Here is a 25,080-nt window from a genome sequence, read left to right as displayed (position 1 = left end):
GTGTGTGTGTGTGTGTGTGTGTGTGTGTGTGTGTGTGTGTGTGTGTGCAACCCGGAAGCTGATATGCACATCCTTCAATTGTTCTCCACCTCATTTTTTTCCTGAGGTTTCTCACTGGACCTGGAGCTCACTGATCCTGCTAGATGGCTGGTGAGCGAGCCCTGCGGTTCCCCTCTCTCTACCTTTCCAGCACAAAATTCCAGATTATGAGCACAGCAGCTCATGGCTTTTTATGTTGGTGATGGGAACTGGAACTCAGATCCTCATGCTTATGCAACTACACTGTCTTCTCAGCCCCAATGATGTCAGTTCTTCCGTGAGCTCTCTGAGGTTGGCAATGCTTGTCTCAGAAATGGTTAGGGTGACACAGGAGGTTTGTATCTTGGGCCAGAGCACAAAGCTAGTAAGCACAGAGGCAATATTTTTGTACAGGATTCCTAAGCCAGTTTATGTTTTGTGTTGTTTTTTTTGTTTTTAGCTCATTTCTATGGTTTGGATATTAAATGTCTCACAAAGCTCATGTGTTGGAGGCTAGGTCTCTCAATGATGGCTCTCTTGGGAGGTGGAGGAAATGTAAGAAGCTGGGCCTAATAAGGTAGATAAGTGGGGGTGCAGCCTCGAAAGCAGTTCCATCCCCTTGCTCTCTCTGCTTTTGCTTCCCAGGCACAGTGGGGTAAAAAGACTCTGCACCACACATTTGCAGTAGAACTTGCAGCACCATGGGATCAAATGACTGTTGCATGGAAACCACCAATCAGAACAAACTCTTCCTCCCTCTTGGTTGGTTTAAGGTAGGTAAACTGTTGTCAGTGACAGAAAGCAGACTGTCACAAAATATAAAACACCCTAAGGGCATCAACATCCATCAACCATCTCAGTCCAATCCTGCTATAACATGGAGTGGGTATCCATAGAAAAACAGGAACGTCCAAAGTTAAGGCTGTGGCTGGGTCTGCGTCTGGTAAGGGCCTGTTGCCATTGTCATACATGGCACTTTCTTGTGTGTTCTTGTGGAGGGAGAAGTGAGAACCCTCTGAGGCCTCTCTTATGAAGGTGTGAATCCACCTCATGGCCTAAGCCTGCCCTCCCCAGGAGGGCCCACTCCTAAAGCCATCACCGTGGGGTCGGGGAGAATAAGGTTTCTGCACACACTTCTGGGGATGGGGCGCAAACACTCAGAAGGGAGAACCAGCATAGGAACCACTGCTACAGCAGTGCTGACAGCTTGAGTGAGCCGTGGGTCTACCTCAGTCGACTTCTCAGCAAACCTGATTTAGAATTCACCCTTATTATCCAAATGGCTTTTTTTTTTCAGTCCTGCTGCTGGTTAAAACCAACCCATGTTCTCCTGAGGAGTATACATTAGTGCCACAGGAAGCTAATGGTCAGGAGAATTTGGAGATGCGTTTTACCACCCTTGTTGCTCTTGAGACAATCTTTTTTTTTTCTTTTTTAAATTTTTTAATTTTATTAACTACAGTTTATTTACTTTGTATACTACCTGTAGCTCTCACCCTCTTCCCCTCCCAATCCCACCCTCCCTCTTCTCCATGGCTGCCCCTCCCCCAGTCCACTGATCCTAGTTTATCAGGTCCTCCTTCCCTTCCATCTGATCCTAGTTTATCAGGTCTCATCAGGAGTGGCTGCATTGTCTTCCGCTGTGGCCTGGTAAGGCTGTGTCCCACTCACGGGATGGTGATCAAAGAGCAGGCCAATCAGTTCATGTCAGAGACAGTCCCTGTTCCCATTACTAGGAAGCCTACTTGGAGACTGAGCTGCCAAGGGCTACATCTGTGCAGGGGTTCTAGGTTATCTCCATGATTGGTCCTTGGTTGGAGTATCAGTCTCAGAAAACACCCGTGACCAGATTTTTTGGTTCTGTTGCTCCCCTTGTGGAGTTCCTGTCCCTTCCAGGTCTTTTTATCTCCCCTTCTTTCATAAGATTCCCTGTACTCTGTCCAAAGTCTTGTTATGAGTCTCAGCATCTGCTTTGATATCCTGCAGGGTAAAATCTTTCAGAGGCCTTCTGTGGTAGGCTCCTGTCCTGTTCCCTGTTTTCTCCTTCTTCTAATGTCCATCCTCTTTGCCTTTCTGAATGAGGATTGAGTATCTTACTCAGAGTCCTATTGAGACAATCTTATCAGCAGTGGTTTTGTTTGCATGTTTTTCTTTACTATATTAGTAAGGCTTCAGGAATTAACCTTGTTTGTGGCTCTGGCTGCTAAAATTGTGCCACATTAATGTAGTAGGGCAGGCTGTAGGAATTCTTTTTCTGTAAGGTGATGGACAGTAATGTTTTTTAGGTGTTGTGGGTTACCTAGTCTCTGTCAAAACTACTCAACTCAATGAGGTAACCATAGACAAATTAAAGTTAATGGTAGTAGGCCTATGTTCTAATAAAACTTTATTTAAAAGGAAGGGAGCAGAATGTAACCACAGCTGAAGGCAGAGTCTTCTCTGCCATGGCCAAGGGCTTACAAAGCAGTGAATAAGCTTTAAGTTTACAATCTTAAAAATAGACTCTAGTAAAGGTATAATGAAAAAACAAGTGGGAAAGAAGCACAATGGGAAGAATAACAATGCCAAAGTGGCAGAGCCTAAAGAATCTGTGCTGGAAACAGATATTAGCCATACAATATAGGGCAGCCATCTACAGACCTAGAGAAGCTAAACACTAAGGAGGACCCTACGGAGGATGCTTAAATCTCATTCAGAATGGCAAACAGGATAAACACCAGAAATGATGGAAGAGAGGAAACAGGATGGGAGTTTACTGTAGAGGGTCCTCTGAAAGGCTCCACCCAACAGGGTATCAAAGCAGATGCTGAGACTCATGACCAAACTTTGGACAGAGTGCAGGGAGTCTTATGGAAGAAGAGAGGGGTAGGAATAGAGTGACATGGAGGGGATAGAAGCCCCACAAGGAGACCAACAAAGTTAAAGGATCTGAGCCCAGGGGGTCCTATAGAGACTGATGCACCAATGGAGGACCATGCATGGAGAGAACTTAGACCCCCTGCTCAGATGTGGCTGATTGGCAGCTCAGTCTCCATGTGGATCTCTGAGTGAGGGGATCAGGGGCTGCCTCTGTCATGAACTCAGTTGCTTGCTCTCTGATCACTTGCCCCTGATGCTGCAGCCTTGCCAGGCCACAGAAGAAGAGGATCCAAGCAGTCCTGATGAGACTTAACAAGCAGATAGCAATAGTGGAAAACTGCCCCTTTCAGTGGACTAGGGGAAGGGGAGGAGGGGAAGAGGGAGGGATGGTGGGACTGGGGGATCCAAAGGAGGGGGCTTCCATAGGGATATATAATGAATATATTGGGAAAAATAATAAAAGATATACATATTTAAAAAAAAAAGAATCTCTGCTGTAAAAAGTACTGGACCTGCACAGACTAAATAAAAAGGTGAAGCGCAGACAGAGTGTAAGAGATGTACAGACTCCATCAGCGCCTGGGAACCTAAAAATAATTCATATGACCCAGAGTTAATGGAAATATTTCTTAATTTTCAAGCCATTGTAAAAGAAAAGGCTCATACAAAAAGAAAATGTTGATCCAACAATGAATCCGATGCTAACAAATACAAGGAGAAAAGAGAAGCTGCTGACAAAGCACAAGGCTGTTCCGAAGGTCTTGGTGCTCAAGGAGTGCGGAGAAGCAGCAGACAGCCATGAGAGATGATGATCTCATAGGTGGAAGGGCTCAGATGAGGCATGCTTTGTGCCAGCAGAAGCTGCAGGTAGACATGAACTGTCCTGAGATTTTAACTGCTCTTCAGTAAGAGACTGAGTTGGCATTCTTGTCCAGAAAGAGAAATTCAATAATTGTGTGTGTGTGTGTGTGTGTGTGTGTGTGTGTGTGTGTGTGTGTGTAAAATTTGATATCTTAGTTTTTGAGCTGTTAGTGTGAAAAAATAACTACATTCTAAAGGAAATCAGGTTTGATAAGTGGGTTTTGAAAGTATTAACCGTTGCTGGGATTTGTTTTACTTGCATGGAAAGGCATTCTACTTTATGTAGAGGAAAGCTTCCTGTAGCTGCTTATCAGACAGAGTACCTGACATCCCAGTTTATTTAATGTGCATTGAAAGGCAGCTTTTCTCAGTGTTGGGAAGTTCTTTAGCCATTATTCAATCAGAACTTAGTTTTGACTAGTACAAGAAAGAACCTTCTACTATTTTTATCCATGTGTGTATACATAAGATATCTATAGACACAGATTTTGTTCTTAAGTATCCACTGAAGCCACCTCTAGTTAAGTTCAAAACATACCTAAAGCATTACCTTTTCAAATTAAATAGTTGATTCGGTAGTTACTCAGGCTGTTTAGGTACAATGACTCAAAAGCAGCTGTATCACATTTTATATCTATATCGTCACAGATATGAAACTACTTATTTACAAAACTCCTTCAAGGCAAGCAGTTACCACTACTAACAATCCCCACCCAGACCAGGGAGCAGACAGATCTCGGTTTAACTAACTAAGCAAGGCTTAAGTGGATATTTGAGGTTCCTCCAGGGAACCACTCCTTCATGCACAGTTGAAATCTGTGTACTGAATAGCTAAGGTCTCTCATGGAAATGTAGTCATGTGATCAGAGGAGCTGCTGATTTAGTACCCACTAGTGTAAATGGGAAACAGATTTTTACATTGAAGCTGTTAATCTGCATAATTTTCCTTTGTCCCAACTCATTCTGTCAAGGGGATCTTGCTCTGGTGTCCCTGCAGGTGTCTGGTCTGTGTGGTTTCCACTGGAATAATTTAGACAAGACATACAACAAGCAATGTAGGAGACAGGCAGAGGAGAGGCGAGCACATGCTCGGGGCCTGAGAATGGACTGTGGCTAGTGAGAAGATTGCCCTGGTCTGCACTTACGAAGGCTCTGTACTGTTTCTAAAGTCTCTGGAACAAACACCTTTCCCAAAGGCCTTTCAGTCCAAATGATTGGCAGCCTGCCTGGTTTGGCTTTGGGGGTGGGGCGGGGTGAGGTATGTCCTCAGTTTTCATTAGAAAGCCATCTGCTTTGTAGTAATTTTATAAACTTTAGGGCTGCTGGAGTCAGACATAGATGATTATCTATAAATGACCTTCCAGGCAGGCGGAGGATGCAACGTCTCCTCCCAGGGCCAGAGCTTCACTGGGTGTCCCTCCTGTTCCTCTGCTCAGACATTAGAGTCCTGCATTTGCAGCTGTAGAGGCTGTCATGGGAGAGGAGTCCGGCCCTAACGCCTTCTGGTCATGGAATATCTAACTGCCTTCCTAACACGTCCTTCTACATAGCCCAGTCTGCACAGTATTTGGGTTAGTGGTTCACCAGAAGCTAGGAAGATAATTTTATAGTAATCAAAATATTATCTAGCTATACATTGCTTACTTTATTATAAATAATGGAACAGTGGTCAGTAAATAGTTTCATATTCATGTAGCCAGAATCCTTAGCTTTATCCTACAGGTTAGCCTCTGTCTCTGATATTTATCTTGCCCCGTCTGCTTATGTTTTTAATCATAGTTCTTTGAGGGCACCTGGAGAGCATTTCAGACCCCCTCAAGATGATGTGCTATGAAAGTTTTCACTACATTAGAATCCAGACACATTGTCTATGCTTTCAATAAAACATCACCGGCCTTAAACACCAAGATTATATTGTCTCTTTATCTCATTCTGTGCACTAAGCCTATGCTATAATCATAAAAGCTGGCTACCATATAGGCCTTTACACTTCAAATGTAAAATTATTCAATAAATGAAACTATTTACAGATATAGTTTATATATTTGGCTAGCTTTAGAGACAGGGTCTCATGATGTAGCCCGAATTGGCCTTAAACGCTCAATCATCCCACCTTTAGACTCATGAGTTCTGGAAAGACAGACGCGTACCAACATGCCTGGCCAAGCAGTTTAAGGATGTAATTCATAAAAAAAAGGAAATGAAGTCCGTGGCAGCAATGAGGTTAGAAAGCATACCTATCCACCCCAATCCCTTCTCAAAACTCCAGCAGATACCCGAGGCTTGGGGTCACAGACCTTGCCTACAGCCCAAGACCAGCAAGTGTGCTGTGTTACTAAGCCAGAATCTAGCCACAGGCCCCAGCCCAGCTCTCTCTCCACTCCATGCTCACACTCTTTGTGCTGGCAGCTTTACACAAACTAAAGTCATTTGAGAAGGAACCTCAATTAAGAAAATGTCTCCATAAGATCAGATCATATCTCCATAAGATATGCAAACCTACAGAGCATATTCTTTATTAGTGATTGATGGGGGTGGACCCAGCCCACTGTGGGAGGTACCACCCCTAGGCTGGTGATCCTGGGTGCTACAAGAAAGCAGGCTGTGAGCAAAGTCACGAGGAACAAGCCAGGAAGGAGCCCCCCTCCGTGGCCTGTGCATCAGCTCCTGCCTCCAGGTTCCTGCCATGCGTGAATTCCTGTCCTCACTGATTTTTTATATGAACTGTGAGTGGAATAAACCCTTTCCTCCCCAACTTGCTTTTGGTTGTGGTGTTTCATCACAGCAGTAGTAACCCTAGGACTCTCATTGTTGCTGCCCTTTAGAGAACAGATGTTTCCCAGACCCTGTACCCTGCAGGCACTGTAACTGGGCTTAGGGCTTGTTTCCACTGTTACTCCTGACCTGATGCAGACAAGACCCCAGGGAGCTGAGCCATCGTAAGTAGAGCAGCGCAGGCACTCCAGTGACATCCCAACAGTCCCTGAGCAGAAAGGCTGACCCAGTGTTTTTGTAGTAGTCACTTGTTTTTTAGGGAGCTAACAGCTAGTGGCTTCTCCACTGTTCCCAGAGAGGCACCGCTGGCCTGCTCACCAGGAATGGCTCTGATGGCCAAATCCTTTTGTGCACACGCCTCTTCCCTCCCACACCCAGAGTACATTCCACCTCCATCGGGCTCACACCTGCCCATCCTCACTTCCTGCGGTGTCTACACCCGTGGTTGTCTTGGCCATACCCTTGGTGTCCTTGTGCCTCAACTGAAGGCCTCTCTTTTGCCTGCTAACCATGCCTGCTCCACTAGTTCCAGTGTGCCACACTCCAGCTGCTTTACAAGCAGTGATAAGCGGCCCTGCCTCCTGCCTCGGACTTGTACTCAGTCCTAGCAACTGGCAAGCGTAGAGCCCCGAACCAATGCCTGGAGCAACCCCACAACTGTAAGCCAGGGGGCTTCCAAGCCTCCACAGTCCCGAAACCTGACCTAGCTCCTCCAGGGTCTGCAGCTCAGTACAGCTTGTCCTTGGCGCCATCCTCCTAACATCCCTCACAGGGTAACCCCACCTCCTACCTTGTCTCCAGCTCTTAGTTAGTTGCCCCTGGCACCATCCTAAGCACTCAGTCCGTTCTTTTTTTTCTGATTATTATATGTTTTAATTGCTACAATTTATTCTGTAGCCCCCATTCTTGTCCCCTCCCAGTCCCACTCTTCCTCCCTCTTCTCCCATGCCCCTCCCCAAGTTCACTGATAGGGGAGGTCCTCCTCCTGACCCTAGCCTATCAGGTCTCTTCGGGACTGGCTGCATTGTTTTCCTCTGTGGCCTGTTAAGGCTGGAGTCCCCTCCGAGGGAGGTGATCAAAGACCCAGCCACTGAGTTCAGCGCTCAGCCCTTTCTAACCCTCTCACCACAGCGTTACTACCCCTAAAGCCTGCCCCATTACTGTCTGAACAACCCGGAAATGTGGCCCCGTCCTAGGCCTCTCCTTAGCCCTGAAGCCCCACCCCCATCATATTCCTTACGGACCGTAGGCCCCTCCCTGATAACACAGGCCCCGCCCTTCCCCTCACCTTGCTCTCCCGTAAGAAGTAGCTGAGCTCTTTGGGTTCCTGACGCCGTGTTGGGATGTAGCTGAAAGCTGGTGTCGCTGAAATGGGAAGAGTTCGGGGCTTGCCCCGCAGTGTGGAGGCGGTGATTTCCTCCTCGTCCTCCTCTACCTCCTCTTTCACATCTCTGGGGTCCATCGCCCCCTGTTCAGTCTTGGCTGGTCCCTCTGCCTAGGAAGCCCAGGCCTGAAGCATCGGGTCGCGAGGCTTCTGCGTCCCTTCGGGCGTCTGCGCTCGGCCGTTGCCTGGCAACTGCGCCTTGGCCTCAGCATCCGTTGAGTGACGGAGGTTGGGACGTTCCTTGACGCCTCTTTCTAAGTCATTATGGCCACACCCTGAGAGAGACCAAGCAACGGTTGTGTGTGGCTTTTTAGGTAGGAGCCGCCTCAGGGACCACACCCATTCCACTACATGTGTGTGCTATCCCAGCGCAGTTCATTCTAAGTCTCAGACACTCGTTGGCTTTGCAGATCATGGCAGAAAGCTACTATGCATCAGAGTCTGACGGTACAGCCCTGAAACCAGCAGCCCTTAGGGCACAGAGAGCTTACATCCTAGAGAAGTCAGATGACAAAGATGGGAAAGGCTTCAGAGGTCCAGGACAGCGCAATCCCACAGAATCATGGGGCCACATGTGTAACGTTCAGAGTGCAAGATTAAAGGCTCAGGACTATGGGCCACACACATGGGCCTCAACTTGTGGTGGTAGCTGCATTTCATATGTGGGCTGAGCAAGTCATAGGAACCGATGAGAGTGACCACGGCATAAAGTCAAGTTCATCGGATTTAAGGCAGCTCTGATGCTGCTCCACCCTCAGCTCCAGGAATCCCACTTCCTCCTTTCCTCTCTTCTCCCCTGGCAGATTGCCTGAGTAGACCGTGAGTCGGGGGGGGGGGGGAAAGCCCAAGAACTTTCCCACCATGAGGCAAAGTCTCAAGGGCTTTCTTCTTACTGGGAACCACTTGGCCAAGTGGACATCTCCCTGGAGCTTGGGGATGTGAAAAAATCGGGGCTATCACCTCCCTCCCATGAACAGAAGTTGCAAAGCATGCCTGGTAATGTTTTCAACCCCATGAAAATGTTAGCAAAGTAAAATAAAATAGAGAGCCCTCTGTAATGTACTGTCAACCTTTCCCACCACTCCCAGCCTTACCAACGGCAGAGAAAGAGAGGTCAGTTGAGAGCCATGAGGCCTTGCAAACCTTCTATAGATGATAAAGTGCACACACTTGGAACTGTGGAAGGGGTTGACACCAACGATGATGAGAACTCAGCTCCAGTATAGCCTAGACTGAAATAGTTCCATCAAGGAAATCCTTTTCACAGCCATTCAGACATAACTTTGCTAGCTGCCATTTCATTAGTACCATTTTGTAATTGTAAAGGAAAACTATCCTAGTAACACTTTAGTTAAACACAGTGTGTAGTTACCTTTAACTCCACATAGGCTGGAGTCACCTGAGGAAGCAATCTCAGTTGAAGGATTGCCCCATCAGTGGCCTCTTGGCAGATCTGTGGGGATCATCTTAATTGTTAACTGATGTAGGAGGAGCCAGCCTACTGCACAAATGCCGTTCCCTGGGAAGATGGTTCTGCACTGTATTTCTTCTTGTAGCTAAGCATGAATCCGCAAGCAATTCAGCTAGCAGCATTCCTCTATGGCTTCTACTTTGAATTCCTGTCCTGAATTCTCCCAAGGATGGACTGGGGCCTGAAGTGTAAACCAAATAAAACCTTTCCTCCCCTAAGCTGCTTTTGTTCAGAGTACAGAGAGGAAACCAGCACGCAAAGGAAGGTTTTATTCAGGGCTGTGACTGTAGTAATAGGGAGCACGAAGAGGGTCTTTCAGCCTGAGCTCAATAGCAGGCTCAACTCCAAATACAGTCAGGCTCAGCAAGTGAAACCTTGGAGCCAAGGAGCAGGGTTGATGGTATGGATAAGAAAGGAAAGGGGGAGGGGGGGAGGTATAGAGGATCTGGCTGAACCCACCTAGCAGAACACCTGCTGAATACAGACCAGGTGACTGGGTACCTCCTGGAGGATTGTTGGGGGCACAGATCTAGTGAGAAAGACTGACCATATACAGGGTTGGGGCCAGTGGTTCTTGCTACACTAACTTTGGGTTCTTTTGCTAAAACTGAATTGTGCAAGGAAAGCACACAGAATAGCCTGAGGAGATGACAAGTGAGACAGAAAACAAAGAACTGCTCACCTCAGATGGTGAACCAAAGTAACAATGACATCTAAGTCCAACTTGAAGAATAAATGAATTTATTGGGGTTACTTACAGGAGTATACATAAAGGGTTACTAAAGAAGCAGAGACAACTAAAGTCACCTGTATCGCCAAAAAGCCAACACAGACAATTCCAGCTCCAACTCTGGAGACCTCCATGCTTTACAGACATCTCCCCAGGTTATGGAGCCTTTTCCAGGCAGCCCAGCTTACTCTTTTTACCCCCAGCAATTTCCATAACCTTGGAGAGATGCCCCATATATCTTGTTAGTTCCGGGAACTTTGAAAGACTTGTTAGCTGTTTGTTTCCTGAGCTTATGAGCATTTTTCTCTTCTTTCCTGGAGGGAATATTGGAATGTAGAACTATAAAGGGACCTCTCCAGAATGGAATGTTTGAGCCCACTGAAAATTGCTAAACACTAGGAGAAGATTAATGATGCTGACCAAAGTTGGCCAAGCAAAGATGTTGTGATTTTACTAGACTGAAAGCTCTCGACAGCGTGGCCACTTGGATCTTTTTTATCATGGACAACTCAGCAGATTTCCAGCAAGTATTTCATGACAAATAAAATTGTTGCTTTACCTGGAGTTTCCTGGAACAGGTGGGTCTAACCAGGGATTGGATTCTCAGGAGTTATCTGGAGTAAATCCAGGGAGTGGGAGAAAGGGCCCAGGAGGACTGAGAGGTGGGAGAAGCCATATCAGCCCATGGTGTTGGGCTGGAACCTGGAAAGTGAAGAGCCCAGAACACTAAGATTGGCATCTGAAGTTCAGGCTGATCTGATCCACATGTGGAGCTTGGTGGTGCCCAGGTATTTTCTGAGGAGCCCAGAGAGGTTGTATGAGATCAGCATAGAAGCATGCTGCATCTCCAGTGCTCACATTTCCAATTTGAGTCATATCCCCTGTCCATGCCCATGGAATGAGCCAGCACTTGAATCCAATGTAAGGCTAAGTAGGCAAGGGAGGCTAGGAGAGGTGGACACAACAGCAGCAAGACAACCAGAACTTTCAACTGTTGAGGCTTTGAATATTAAAAAATAACTTATGTGTGATCCCACTGTATATTCCAGGTACCTAATGGACTTCCAGGGAAAGCAAACAAATTCAATGTGGTTTATATCTCTCACGCCTTAACTTGCAAAGCTCTATGACAGAAGGCAAACTGGGTATTTGTGAGTACATAGGAATCAGATCAGCCTGCATTTCAAATCTTGGTGTTTGGGTTGTGCAATTTCTGGATCCCAGCCCAACACCATGCACTCCTCTCAGAGCTGCAACTTGCATCTTACTTATCTAGCTGGCTCAGGGCTGTCATCCTATACTTCCTTCTACACCGCTCTTGCCTATATGGGAACTGTGCATACTAATAGCTGTGTGCACAGCACTGTAGTGCTATGAAGCAGAACTCTGTTGTCTGCATGTCCCCAAAGAGAGGGATGAGCCAGTATTTCACAGAGGCACCGTGAATTCAGGAGAACAGGTAGGTCAAGGGAGGTCAGGAGATGGGGACCAAAAAGCAGTGGAGAGCCTGTACTGTTTCTTTTGGGAGACTAGGTTAGAAGCCTTTCTGCTAACCCAAGGCAGAGAGGGAGAAACAAGAGGAAAATGCTGTCAGGTCATATTAGCTGTAGCTTCAGCATTCTTGAGCAGCATGAAATCTGTATATACTGTGTTCTCATACACTCTCCGTAAGTCTAGGAAAACCCATCTAGCTCATTAGCTTGAAGACAAATCTGAGACCTGGGGAAGCTACATGACTGGATACAGACAATTATTCTGTTTTAAAATAGCAACATAAACTCATTTCAAGTAGCCCAATGTAACTGGACTTTAATTCACAGCAGCTAACATATCTTAAAGTTAATTGCTGCAAGCATGCCTCTGCGTTTGGTTTGTATCCTGATGGTCTTAAGGAATGGACCCGTATTTGTTCATGTTTGTGGCTCAGAGAAGGGCTGACCAGCTATGTGTCTCTGCAAGTTCAGAGAGCAACACAAAGTCAAAAGTACACGTACAATAACACATCAGCACTGGTCTCCAACGCTGTGTCAAGGCCATGGAAAAATGAGGACTAACACCTAAGAAGAAAGCCACTGTCCACCAAAATCATCTCAACTAAATCAGGATATGGGCCAGGATCCATGGTGTGGCTGAACAAGCTTTTGCCTTATTAGATTTCCCATTCTTGATAACGATAATGATAACAAAAGACATAGATACTGTCAATGGTGTAGAGTGACAATGACTTTTATAGTAGGCCGAATCACCGAACTGATCAAGTCCCTATGGCAACCTTAAGTGTCTTTCTTCTTTATAAACAAATACAAGGTAATCAAAAGGAATGATAGAACTAGGAAAACTTTTTTTTTTTTGGCAGCAGTTAGTGGAATAATGGATCTAAGCTAAATCAACACAGGCTAAAACCATTAGGGAAAGGTTAATGGAGTGGAGAGACAGACAGAGAAAGAGAAAAAAAGAGAGAAAGAAGAGAAAAGGAGAGAGATAACTGACTGAAGGTGGCCTTAAACAGAGACTCTGGATGTCACCTTCAGTTCCTAGGGAATTATAGCAGATACAGGGTCAAGTCAGATGACGGTGAATTAACAATGTTGGCCATTCTATAGGCTAACTTGATTAATTTCTCCAATAAATTAATGTTCTGAAAGCCAAATGGAGAAGGGGCAGCTCTATTTATCAAATACTTAAGTGCTTCATAACTACAAACAATATGAGAACTTTGCATCCTGATTCAAGTACAATACAGCATAGAAACAGCACAGGAACCATGACATTGTCCTGATATGAAACTGTAGAAAGTAATTATTAATTTTGTTAGTTTCAGTAGTGGCTAAATGGCTCAAAAATGATCATAAATGCACACTGAGGTATTTAGGGCAAAATGATATAATAGCTTGATTTTTCTAGAAGCATTACAATAAGAAGGGAAATAGATGGAACATGACTGGAAAATTATGGTAATTTCTCATGCTGAATAAAAAGGCTCAACCATTAAACAATTGTTTCAGCTCTTATAGGTGCTCAAAATTTTTCCATACTAAGAGTTAAAAACAGTAGGGTTACCAAGAGATTGTTTCTTACAAACACCAGAGCCCAAAATCAGTTCAACCCATAAATAGTCTTTGTTATGTGCGGGAGACTGTGGGAGTTGTTGTGAAAAGATGTTTGTTTTTCTGAGAGACGAGATTACAAGTATATGAGGACAAAGTTTCTTTTGGTGGACCTCAACAGCCAAAGAACGTTAGTATAAAGTTCGATTTTCTGATGGCGGGGCCAGTGAGCAAGGGAAGTTGCATATCAGAGGCCAATCAAGCATTCTGTGGGATCTGGAAAAAGGCAGGAAGCCATAAAACCCACTGACATGGGCTGAGCAGACGGAGCAGAACCACTTGTGTGAATGAATACTTAGCCATCCCGGGGTGACTCTACAACTGTAAAAGGTTCAGTGTCTGGTCAGGAAATTGAGGCTACCTCTGTGTGAGAGTGTCCCATGTAGCTCAGATCCTGCAGGCCACGGCAGGACATCCCACACATGCTCAGATCCTGCAGGTCAGTGGAGAGAGTTCTACTTTATCCGTCTGGTTTCAAACAGCACAGGGTTTCCGGCACTGTGTCCTCAGTGCTCTCATAAAGGAAGTTATCAGAGGTTTACAGTGGTGCCCTGCACATCCTAAGCAGTAAGCAGTTGTGTTCCTCATGAAAGACCTTCATGAGCCCTCACACATACATACAGCAAATTATACAGTATAATACAGCAAATCTTAAAAGATGGCGTGTAGCAGCCGCAGACAGCAGGAGCTGACAGGTTCAGAGGACCTTCTAGGTGCACGCTCATGCTTTATCTCACTGTCCTACCCTAGGTTTTGCTCCACAGGAATGTGATGAGTTCTACTTGGGGAAATCTCAGACTTTAGAAACTAGTCTTTCTAGTTTCTCCACAATGAAGCCAAGACCTTCCCCTCAATCTGCAATCCTCTAGCAAGTGCGTTGTGGGATTTTTGTTATTGATGTTGTTTTAAAGGGACCTGGTTACTTATTTCCCTAAAATTCTTCCAAATATGAATTTCCTTTCTATTTTTTTCTCCCTTCTGAAAAACACTAACGAATCAAACAGCAAGATTTGGAAGGCAGGATCCCTGTATTCAAAGATCTCCCATCCAGCAGACACCACTTCATCCCAGTGTAATTCCTGCTCCCTCGTGTACAAGCCTGGTTCGGGCAAAAGACGGCAAACGAGGAAACTGACTTTAGTTGTCCATGCCTTGCACATCTGACCATTTTCCTCAGCATGCAATACACACACATGCTCGCTCTCTTTCTCTCTTTCCTTCTCTCTCTCTCTCTCTCTCTCTCTCTCTCTCTCTCTCTCTCACACACACACACACACACACACACACACACACACAGAGGTGGGGGCATCTGTTTTCATCCTGGTTTCCCCTGTAGCTGAGCCAATGTCATAACTTGGCTGACCCCTAGTGGTAACCCAAGAGAATATCACTGCAGCTTCCAGAGTCCACTTGCCTAACAATTTTCACCTATTTTCCTTTTTCACTGTACTTTTAAAAATATCACACGATTAGACTTTACTCAAAATTGTTAGCTACTGAGAAGTATAACCTGTATATGCTTGCTGTAACAGCAAAAACACAAAGATTCAAAGGCATGAAAATCCAATGTATAGATACCTAAGTACAGCAGCGCCAAATTCATGCCCTTTGGTGAAGCCAAAAACTGTGCTTATTCACCTATTTTTATAACATACACAAACATTCTCCTGATTAAAACTTGTTTTAAACATAGCCAGGGTTAATTCTAGCCTCTTTTCCTGGGAATGTCCCCTTCGCTTTGTGCCAAGCACAGCAACCAGGGTCCATGGGCCCCAGATGTCCACACTGGTCTACAACTCAGCCTACAAATCATTCTGGGCCTTTGCAGGTGGGTTCCACATGTGCTTCCAGGGTGCCACTGCTCTTCCCTGCCTGCTCTGTGTGGACTGTGATTTGTCTTGTGTACTTTGCAGGTTTAACTTTCTTGGGGTGAGCCTTAGCATGGCTGGAATCCTTACAAGAACAAGTGGACAGAGGCTATCAAGGAGAACGCCACAAAAAGACTAGGACACAGCACCATGCATGGAAACAGAAACACAGACCTCAAAGAGATGCTCATGTAAGAGGCAATGACCCAGACATGGCCCAGTGGGAAGGCAGCCATTTGAAAGGCAACAACACGTGTACATACACGCTCACACACACACACACACACACACACACACACACACACATGTGCACACAAACACTTGCATTTGTTGCTCGTGCCAATGGGAAGCAGGTCATGTGTAGATGCCAGGAAGAATAAGGCTCTCCAGGGCACTACAAACCACATGAAGTGGTAAAGCATTCTCTCGTAAGTCTTCAAAAGTGCCTGTCTTACTGACACCATGACTCTGGACTCCTAGCCTCGAACATGAGGGCTGATACTTTATTCCACTGCTGTGACCCACACATTTCGCAGTACTGTTACAGTATCCCTAAGAGCATAAAACCTGTCCTAACTTCCTTTCTATCGCTGTAGTAAACCCATGACCAAAAGCAGCTCAGGGTAGCTTTAAGGTCACATCCATCATCGAGAAGCCAGGGTGGGAGCTCAAGCAGGAGCCCAGAGGCCAAGGACAAAGATGCTTACTGGCTTGCTCCTTGGTTCTCTGCTCAGCTAGCTTTAATATACGGCACGGGAACGTCACTGCGCACAGTGGGCTGGGCCCATCTACATCAATGAGTAATTAAGAAAGTGTCCCATTGACATGCCCAAAGGCAAACATATTTGAGTAAGTGAGGTTCCCTCTTCCCAGGTTACTCTGTCAACTGAGGGTGCTTCTCTTTGTCAGTGTCCCATGTGGCTCAGATCCTACAGGCCACAGAGGGCTGATCCACTACCACAGGACTTTGCCAGGGAATTGAAACCCGAGACCATATCAGCAGTGAGGAAGAGAAAATGAATGCAGACTTCAGGATTCCTGAACCACAATTCTTACTATGCTGTATTGCTTCTCAAGATCACACTGGAACAGTATGCTTCTAACTATCATAGAAATCACCTCTGACCCCGTGCACTACACAGCACTACAGGGCAAAACGGAAAACAGCCTAAACCAGAAGGCATTGAAGACACAAGAGTATGCTGTCAGAATGTCCATCGGGGTGGTGAATGGGGAGCTGCAAACTGCCCCTGTGGGAGGATCCAGCTTTCTAGGCTGCCTGGCAGGGTGAGACAAAGTGGGGCCACCAACGCAGTGCACTCCTTACTCCCTCCAAGTGTCCCTCCATGTCCCCTAAACAGCTCCGCTTGAGTCTCGCTTCCCTCCTTCTTAACAAATATCACTCCTACTAGTAAGACAGACCATTAACACTTACTCGTTACAGTGCTTTATTGTATTTGAATGATCCTGTGCGATGCGGTGAAAGCATCTATGACACTAGTTTCAGGTTAATTTTAAATTTACCACCATTCACATATACATGGTATAAGGAAAACCACAGACCCTTTTCAGATCCCACGTCTGTAAACATATTTCCATATAGTGGCTAATTCACAGATTAAACTGTTTTTCTTACAAATACAAGCTTTTTCACTCTGAATCCTGAAGCCAGTTTCCCTCGTTACCAATGGACAGTGGTGTTTTGAGAAAACATCTTTCTCTGTAAGTATTCCACCAGTTCCAGCCGCGATGTAAGCAGCTCCAGGTCATGATAGGGAATCTGTGAAAGGAAACAGCTGTTACAACCTGCCACCATCCCAGGTGACTCTGCTGTTCAGAAACTGAAGCTATTCTAGTAACTTAATAATTCTGAAGGCAGGGTTAAGCACATTGATAAGATAATAGGTATATATCACTTTGGAAAACAACAAGCTTGAAAAATCTAACTATAAAATGTGAGTCAAGTAATTGAAGCCTAATCAACAAACTCCTAAGATATAAACTAGCAGAACCATTTGTGGTCTGCTGGAGGTGTCAGACCAGTTACTGTTAAAATATCTTAAAATGGAGGCTGGACCTATAAAACCTGTGGGTAGTGATGGTTCAATCACAATGACAGTGAGAGTTCAGGAACTGACCCTACCCTTGCTCAGATAGTAGATGCAATCAATACCCAGCTTGGGCCTTTTCTTGTATATAGAACCAACAGAACAGACCTTAAGCTAGCACAGCAAAACTAAACTAGGGGCGTTCCTAGAAGACTTCCAATAGACAATAGGAAAGTCTTTATCAATGGATCATCCTTTCCAAGTCACTCATCTGGGGAACCCCTAAATCTCTCCTGGTTTGATTCTACTCTCTTCATGGGCTATAATTCACTCACGTAAAGTCTCTAGAGTATACTGTGTCAGTGTTCTTAACTGAAAAAGCAAATTTTTGTAATAGAGACTGTTTCCTTGAAGGAAGAAAAAAAAAAAAGTGATAATATACCTGAACAACCTGGTAACCAAGTAACCGCAGGTGTCTTTGTTTAATAGCCTCTTTTCCGAGTAAGTGTTTACTGTCAGAGCAAAATCGCTGCGGCCCATCGATGCACAGTGCCACCCTGAGAAAGCAAACGGAATGTTCATTTACAAAACAAGTCTTTACCTACAAGAAATTATTTTGAATTTGTTTATTCCTATGTGTCAATGTTATTTTTAAATAAATCATGAATAGACTGTCCTTTAGCCTACTGAAAACATTTAATCCTTTTACTGTTTAACCAAATTAAAGGATTTTTCCACAACTGATAAGCTTACCATTTAGTTTCTTTTATTGAAAATAGATTCTTTTCTCACAACATATCCTGATTTTGGTTGCCCCCTCCACTCTTCCCAGTTCCACTCCACCTCCCCTCCATTCCAGTCTTTCATTAGAAAAGAACAGGCTTCCAAGAGATAACAACAAAACATGACAAAAGAAATCTGAGTCAGTCAGGAGTCCCATCTGGTACAGACCCAGGCAGGCTCTGAGCGTGCCACTTCAGTCTCCGGGAAGCCCACGATTTTAACTTCCAGATGCACGCTGTCTATCTTAAAAGCATCAGGCTGCGAACTTACGTCCCTAACTTTAAGCCCACAACGTGCTTTACCTTTTATGGATATCCTCATCCACTGTAAAGGGCAATACAAATCCATCTTCATCTAATTTAATTTCAACATCTGGCAAAAAAAAAAAAAAAAGAAAAAATTCCTCCTGTGATACCCTCCACAACACCATCTTCCTGCGTCCCTTCCGCTGGATCATTTCTTCCATATTTCCTTATCAGAGGCCGAGGCTGCAAAGTAACAGCCATAACCAATGGTGAGAATGGTTATTTAATTGGCCCTACAGACTAAGCAAGACAGCTTTGAGCTAAAAAGTCTCAATTACTCTGAAAGAGAGGTGTCTCAAGCAAACGACAGAATGCCAAGAACCATGTACACCCTCTCTTCTTCCTGTGCAACAGAGGCCTGGACCCTTAAATTCAGAGTGAAGAAAGCCCTTTAAGCTGAGCTGACACCTAGGCAACTGCGGACCTCACCTCTGCTTTCAGCTGTACTCTCTTCATGTGTAAGGAAAGTATCCCACACCCAACACGTGGCTCCTGAGCATGTGCATATCCCCTTCTTTCCCTCAGACACTACCATCCACTTTGTAAAGAGAGCCCGTAAAAGAGAGAGGTAAAATGTGTCAATACGCTATCACCTTTCATGTGATTATTTTCTTTTACTCAGCAATCTGAAAGAACAATTAGGGCAGAAGGACACAGACTCCTCCATGAGCGCTATACAATACAAGTCTGCAGCAGGTGAGGATTTATACCAGTGCCATCTAATTTAATCTTCTAATAAGCCAAGTGTCTCCTGAACACCTGAAATGTGGCTGGAGTGCCAGTGTGATGAGGAACTGAAAACTTGTATTTAAATATCGACATATCCTAATGGTACTATAGACAGCACACGCCTAAATTACAGCAGCAGTTAGGAACACCATTGAGCACTTACTATTTTACTTAGTACGCCAGTCTCAGAAGTATTGTTATTTTCTCTCTCTCATTTTGCAGATGAGGGATCAAGCAAAAAACAGTTGAGATCCTCTGCCCAAGACACGACTATGTGAAACCGAAGCTCGGTCCTAGCTCTATAGTAACTGTGCTAACCTCCCCTTCTGCTTGCCTCCAGCTGAGGGAAGCTTCCATCCTCCGGCTACTAAGTCTCGCACATGCTCAAGACGAACAGGATGCTTCTGACCAAAACAAGCTCCTGGGCTACTTACCTATGGTGTAACAATAGGGCGTCAACACTTTTGAAGCAAAATACGATCTTGATCCTAACAGATCAATTAGTCCAATCACCACAGACTTGTAGAGGTGGAGATCCACCGGGGTTTCTAGGGAGCAGCATGGAGTGAGGAATGACGTCACTTGGTATTTAGGAAGAAGTTTGGGGCCCTAAAATTCAAGAAAACTCAAATGTGAGCCCAAAGAGCAAGTTGAAGGCTGCTGGGATAAAAACTGACACAAAACTACTTTATACACATGTCATGTTTCTAAGACATGGGCACATCTTTTTCTCAAAATGACAATACACAAGATGGCTGCTAAAGCTCATGTTTTTAAAACGAGTAAAACACACACAAGAGCACTCAGATTAAAAGAGCCTCTGGAATACTTAGAGTTGCTTCAAGGTCACAATCATTTACAACTAAAGTGTTGGTTTGTTTGTTTTCGAGACATGATCTCTTGGTGTACCTGACTGTTCTGGCCTCCAAAGGCCGGCCTCTACCTCCTGAGTACTGCCACCACCACTTGGCTCGCAACTCAAGTTTTTAACAGTAGTATTCTAGTTTGCTTTTCCTTTGCTGTGATAGACACCATGACCCAAAGCAACTTAATGGAGGAAGGTTTATTTGAGTTTTTACTTCCCAGTGGTCCCAGTCCACTGCTAAATGAAGTAAGGGCAGAAACGCAAGCAGGAACTGAATCAGAAAGCACCAAGGAACTCTGCTTACTAGCTTGCTTGCTGGCTTGTGCTCAGCTAGCTTTCTTATACAGCCCCACCTAGAGAGGGAGCTACCCAAGGTAGGCCAGCCCCTCCCACATCAATCAGCAAGAGAAGCCCTCAAGGATATGGCCAATCTTATTGAGATAATCCTTCAACTGAGGTTGTGTCTTCCGAGGTTGTGTGACTGATAAAGACTAACCACGATAGGTGGAAAATGTGGTAAAAGTGACGTCTCAATTTCTAAAGAAAAGGGAGAGGGATAAACCACAACAAACTGGCCATCATCTGGAAAACAACTTAACCTCTTATCATCCACAGCAGAATACAAGTCCCCCGTGGTAAAGATGACTACAGTTAACACATGCCTCCTGTGTATCCTGTTCCATGTACTTACCACACACATACATACACACAGCAGACTGTGAGACAGGCATGTTGACATTTACTGAGGAGTGGACACATACGCAGATTCCAACACAAACAAATAACAGGACACACACAAGTTCCTAACTTGTAAGTATGTTGAGATAAGAAATATCATTTTAAAAGTTGAGTCAAATGGGTGGCAGAACAGAAATAAGATATTACTGAGAGAGGAAAATCAAGTCACAGAGATCTGTATGCAAAAAATTTTAAAACTTCTGCACAGCAAACCATTAATATTGCCTTAAAAAATAATAAAAAGTAAAGACAAAAAGAAAACATGTACAACAGTCCTAACTGTTAACAATTGTCTCATACTGAGTTCTTAAACCTGCAGAAGGGCGACTTGCAGGAAATATGAATGAACAAAACACCTGAAAACATGTTCAAGGCCATTAATTACTGCTCATCAGAATGCAACTGAAACATGTGGCATGGAAGCCCTTCTCAGGAGAGAAAGGACAAGGATTCAAAGGACCAGCAGCGCTGCAGCTGCAGCGTGGAAGACATGGCAATCAACTTCCTTTACTGTCAGGCAAAGATGATGCGAATCCGTACTAGGGGAAATGCATCAAACAAAATTCATTAGGAACTGCCCCTCCTCCCCAATTAAGAATCTAGTTCACAGACTTTTAAAAAGGCTGTAGAATGATAGACATCATGCAAGGATGTTCATTATAGCATTGTTGACAAAGACAAACCAGCAAAAACCTGAAATGCTCTGAGTGGAACGGCAAAACAAATGCCACAAACATCAAAGCTCTGCATCCAGTACTTGGGGATGGCTGCAAGGTGCGGGACAGAAAAACAAACCACACTTCCTTTAGTCAGCCCCAGCCCTTCAAGTAGGAACAAAGTAGACAGGGCACACACATTTGTTTACCTAAACCAGGGCAAAGAAATTGCTGTTAACACTACTCTTTCGAGGGTGTAAGGGGTAGAGGGAACTTCCATCCTGACAGACATCAGAGCAGTCCAAGCAGCTTTAAAAACTAGAGTCATGTTTATATTCTTGGATGTTCCTCTTCCAATCAGACACACTCGGCTGCTAGAGCACAGAGGGGCAGATGTGGTAGCCAGGCCTGGAGATGACATTTCTAATTCTACACAAGGTGTATGAATTTTCACAACAGTGCTGTGAGGGAAAGGCAAAGAGCAGCTAAACTACAGCAAAATGTTGGCTTGGCTTAAGGAGATAGTCAGAAAGAATTCTGCATTTGTTCAGTCCAGACAGCGACACTCCTAACAACAGCTATGTGGGGTGTGAAAGCCTGCCAGGAACTCTGGAATAGTGAACCTCATATTTGATGAAATCTAAGGAACTACATGACAGGACGTTTTCCAAAGACAAGCCCATATGATGGAACCAGTCCAGGCTAAGACAAAGTTCTGCTGTCTGAGTGCAAAATCAAAGGAAATCAAAGATTTGGAGAGGACAAAAGATGAACATTCTGGGGTCATAAAGCCATATACACCCATGTCTATGGTCTCACCTTGTAGAAAGGACACTCTAGGACTGAGGTGAGGAAAAGCTGGGTCAGCTGTGCCAGGCTCAACCTGTCCAAATATGACTCTTTACCTGAAAAATAAAAAAATTGTTGAGTTTGAATTTTGGCATGCAAAACAATTATGATCATAAAACAATCCATTCACTCAAGTGAACAGTTTTTAAATGGCACTAGAGTCATGAGTCAATGTAAACAGTACCCAAGTACATCCCAAGTCACAACAGTTAATTTTTTAACCGCCTCACCTTGCAGCTTCTGAAGAAAAAATGGACTGAATATTTTTGACATAAAATTAACTGGATGGCGTTCAATCAGCGAACATGAATGCAGAAGTCTCAATAGCATTTTTGGTGGAAAACTATGTAAATGAACAAATAGCACATTTTCTACCTTCCTAAACAGAGCAGGAGCATTTGGTGGCAAATAATTGAGTTTTCCAAATGGTTCAATTAATTCAGAAATCTGACTAGGTGAAAGTTTTTCTGACTTGGAGACAAAAGTCTCTGCAACTGCATCGAAGATGGGCTTGGAAAGAACCCGCTTTCTACTGCAGTACTCCATCACGGTGCTGGCAAAATCAGGGTCCAAGGAGAAGCTCAGGGCAGCTACGTGTTGCTCTAAAGCCTCAATGAGAAACCTGTCATTGTGTCCAAAGTATACTAACCCCTCCAAGATCTTCCGGAGTTCTTCATTAGTAAAACGAGGGATGTATCTCACCATGTGCTTACCCAACTTGATAACCAGTGGAAGTGCATGAGTCTGGTTAAGAACCACCAACGCAGTAAGCACTTGGCTAATGGACTGAGGGCTCAGACAGGAAACTATTGAAAGGGCAAAGCTGTTCACTTTGTCTAAAAAGGACTGATGTTTGTCTATCTTTTCAGAACACGCCTGCAGGATTCTATAAATGGCCACAATATCCTGTGGGGCAAACATTTCCAAATTTTCACTTTGCAGCTGACTGAGGACCAGTTCCAGAGTCTCACAACTTGGACCTTGAAGTCTAGCCAGACTTTCCCCAAGAACACAAAGATGGTGGACTTCCAGGCTGCCCCTTCGGAGACGACTCTGGCATTCTGCCATGAGGCTCAGCATCAGGCTACTTTGAGGATCCACAGGCAACACAGGCAGAGACTGCAGAACTGTCACTAGAGCAGCATTGGTCAGGTGCGAGGGATTCTGCTCACACCGAAGGCATAGAGCTTGGAAGATTCGGTTCTCCAGGATTCCGTTTGGCAGCCTTTGCTCACCATCTCTCTTCCCCACCTCACAGATCTTGAGCAAAGCTGCTGCTGCCAGAGTGACAGGCAGAGTGTCCAGTGTACTTACGAAGCTCAACACTTCCTCTGGGGAGGTGTAGCTGTTTAGTCTCCCGTAAAGGATCTCTTCATCCTCGTTTTTAAGACTCTGTTCCAGCTGGTTCCATTCCTGTACTTGAGAGAACCACGGCTCAGCAACTGGATGAAGGTCATTTCCGTTCTCTGAATGGAAGTTTTTACAGTAGGCATGATGGAATCTGATCCTGAACAGCTCAGGTTGTAGGCAACAGGACAAAACACGGAGACGATCTTTGACTCCCTTTTGGACATGATTGGCAGGGTGAGTTTTCAGCGTGGCCACAGCTCCAGGTATATGACAAAAGTTTCTCCGCAGGGTGATTAACGCCATGCCATCAGATTCACAACTTTGCCTTAGCATGAGAAAAAAAAAATGGCCAAATGTTGAGAACAACATCAATGTTTACAAAACTGAGTATCCCATAACAAAGATTTAAAAACAAGAACATCTCTAAAATATTAAAAATGCAAGGTTTCCTCTTCCTATTGAGCCAGGAAATAGAGACACCCTGGGAAGGGGCTTCCCACTGGTCTTGACCTCCATATTTAATTGGCTTACCACCCAACAATTTCACCATAACTACCTGCAAAGACCTGCACACTCCTTTCTAAGCAGTGTCACAAAGATTTTTTTTTTTAATGAACTATGCCTTAAATATAAACTCGTTGCATCACATGTGTACGTAAGGATCTTAGATTAATGTTTTACATCTGGTACCACGCCCTTCTGTAATGCACAGCCACACAATATACCTTTACAAAGGTTTCCCCTTCAAGGACCGAGTTCTATGGATAAAGAGAAGGCAGTACACCAACACACACCTCTTTTAATATGTACGTTAAATAGCTCCAAAACTCCCATAATCATACACATCTTTGACTGCTCAGGCTTTCAGGCCCACGTCTCTTAACTGTCTTCAAGAGATCCTGTCTTTCTGATTCATCAGAACTCACGGACTTTGCTTTACTCGGGCTCATACTAAAATTTCTTTTCTGTGGCCCTTAGCGGAGCCCTGTGGAACTCTGAGGATCATCAGATGTGCTGTGGCATACAGGGCTGCCTTCTTGTGGGCTATGTCAGAGCAAAATGCCGGTCAGGGCTCCTGACCGTAAGCGCGATCGCTGCCCAGGCCTTACCGTCAGTCCCGTCTACGGGCTAGGTTACAGTAATTCACTTCCTTTGACAGATGCTTTTCCACCTAAGAAACCGAGGCACAGGGAAGCTGTCTCACAGTTAAGCTGCGAACCACAGAAAGAGCTGGAATTCAAATTCTACTTCCAAATCTGGAGACTCGCGTGTTGGCGGGAAAGTCATTGTATATATTTAAGAGTGGGGAGCAGCAGCGGTAAAATTCAAACTCGGGGTACGAGCCGGGCAACGCGTGGTAACACGTGCCGAGAAGCCGGAGAGGTGGCTGGGGCTGGAGCGCCGTAGACATTAAATCAATTAGAGAAAAGGCAGCGGAGCAGCGCAACAGCTGAGGTAGTCGCCGGGCATCCACACCGGAGCCCACGGAGCACGAGTGTGGGAGTCAGAACGGCGATCGCGACGAAGGAGCCGGTGACCGAACCCCGCGGAACTTACCGAGCGGATCCGAGCCGCGCTCGGGACACACACGGAGCTTCCGAGCCCTGGGATCGTCCGTCCGCTAACACTGTCCGTCACATGTAGGACAGCCCGGCGCGTGCGCGGCGCTGAGGCCACGCCCACA

The 25,080-nt window shown here is 45.0% G+C and overlaps 2 protein-coding genes across 2 annotated transcripts in view; both read right to left on the bottom strand.

The window, feature by feature from the left end:
• The window catches only part of Cfap90 (cilia and flagella associated protein 90), a 20,362-nt gene extending 12,229 nt beyond the window's left edge, over positions 1-8,133 (bottom strand). Inside the window, exon 1 of the mRNA XM_055598032.1 lies at positions 7,802-8,133. Within this exon, the coding sequence (XP_055454007.1) occupies positions 7,802-7,975 (174 nt within the window). The 5' untranslated portion in view covers positions 7,976-8,133. The remainder of the gene's footprint in view (positions 1-7,801) is intronic.
• An 8,371-nt stretch (positions 8,134-16,504) lies between these two features.
• Positions 16,505-25,028, bottom strand: Fastkd3 (FAST kinase domains 3). Its single transcript, XM_055597909.1, has 7 exons — positions 24,954-25,028; positions 22,277-23,721; positions 22,017-22,102; positions 19,373-19,547; positions 18,207-18,276; positions 17,564-17,678; positions 16,505-16,853 (listed from the first exon to the last, which is right to left on the bottom strand). Exons 2-7 carry the CDS (start codon positions 23,697-23,699, stop codon positions 16,755-16,757), a joined length of 1,968 nt encoding a protein of 655 aa, XP_055453884.1. The 5' UTR covers positions 23,700-23,721; positions 24,954-25,028; the 3' UTR covers positions 16,505-16,754.
• Positions 25,029-25,080: the final 52 nt, after the last annotated feature.

Source organism: Psammomys obesus, unplaced genomic scaffold (genome assembly GCF_907164565.1).
Source record: "Psammomys obesus unplaced genomic scaffold, mPsaObe1.curated_primary_1811, whole genome shotgun sequence".
NCBI lineage: Eukaryota > Metazoa > Chordata > Mammalia > Rodentia > Muridae > Psammomys > Psammomys obesus.
This window is presented reverse-complemented; position numbering and strand designations above follow the sequence as displayed.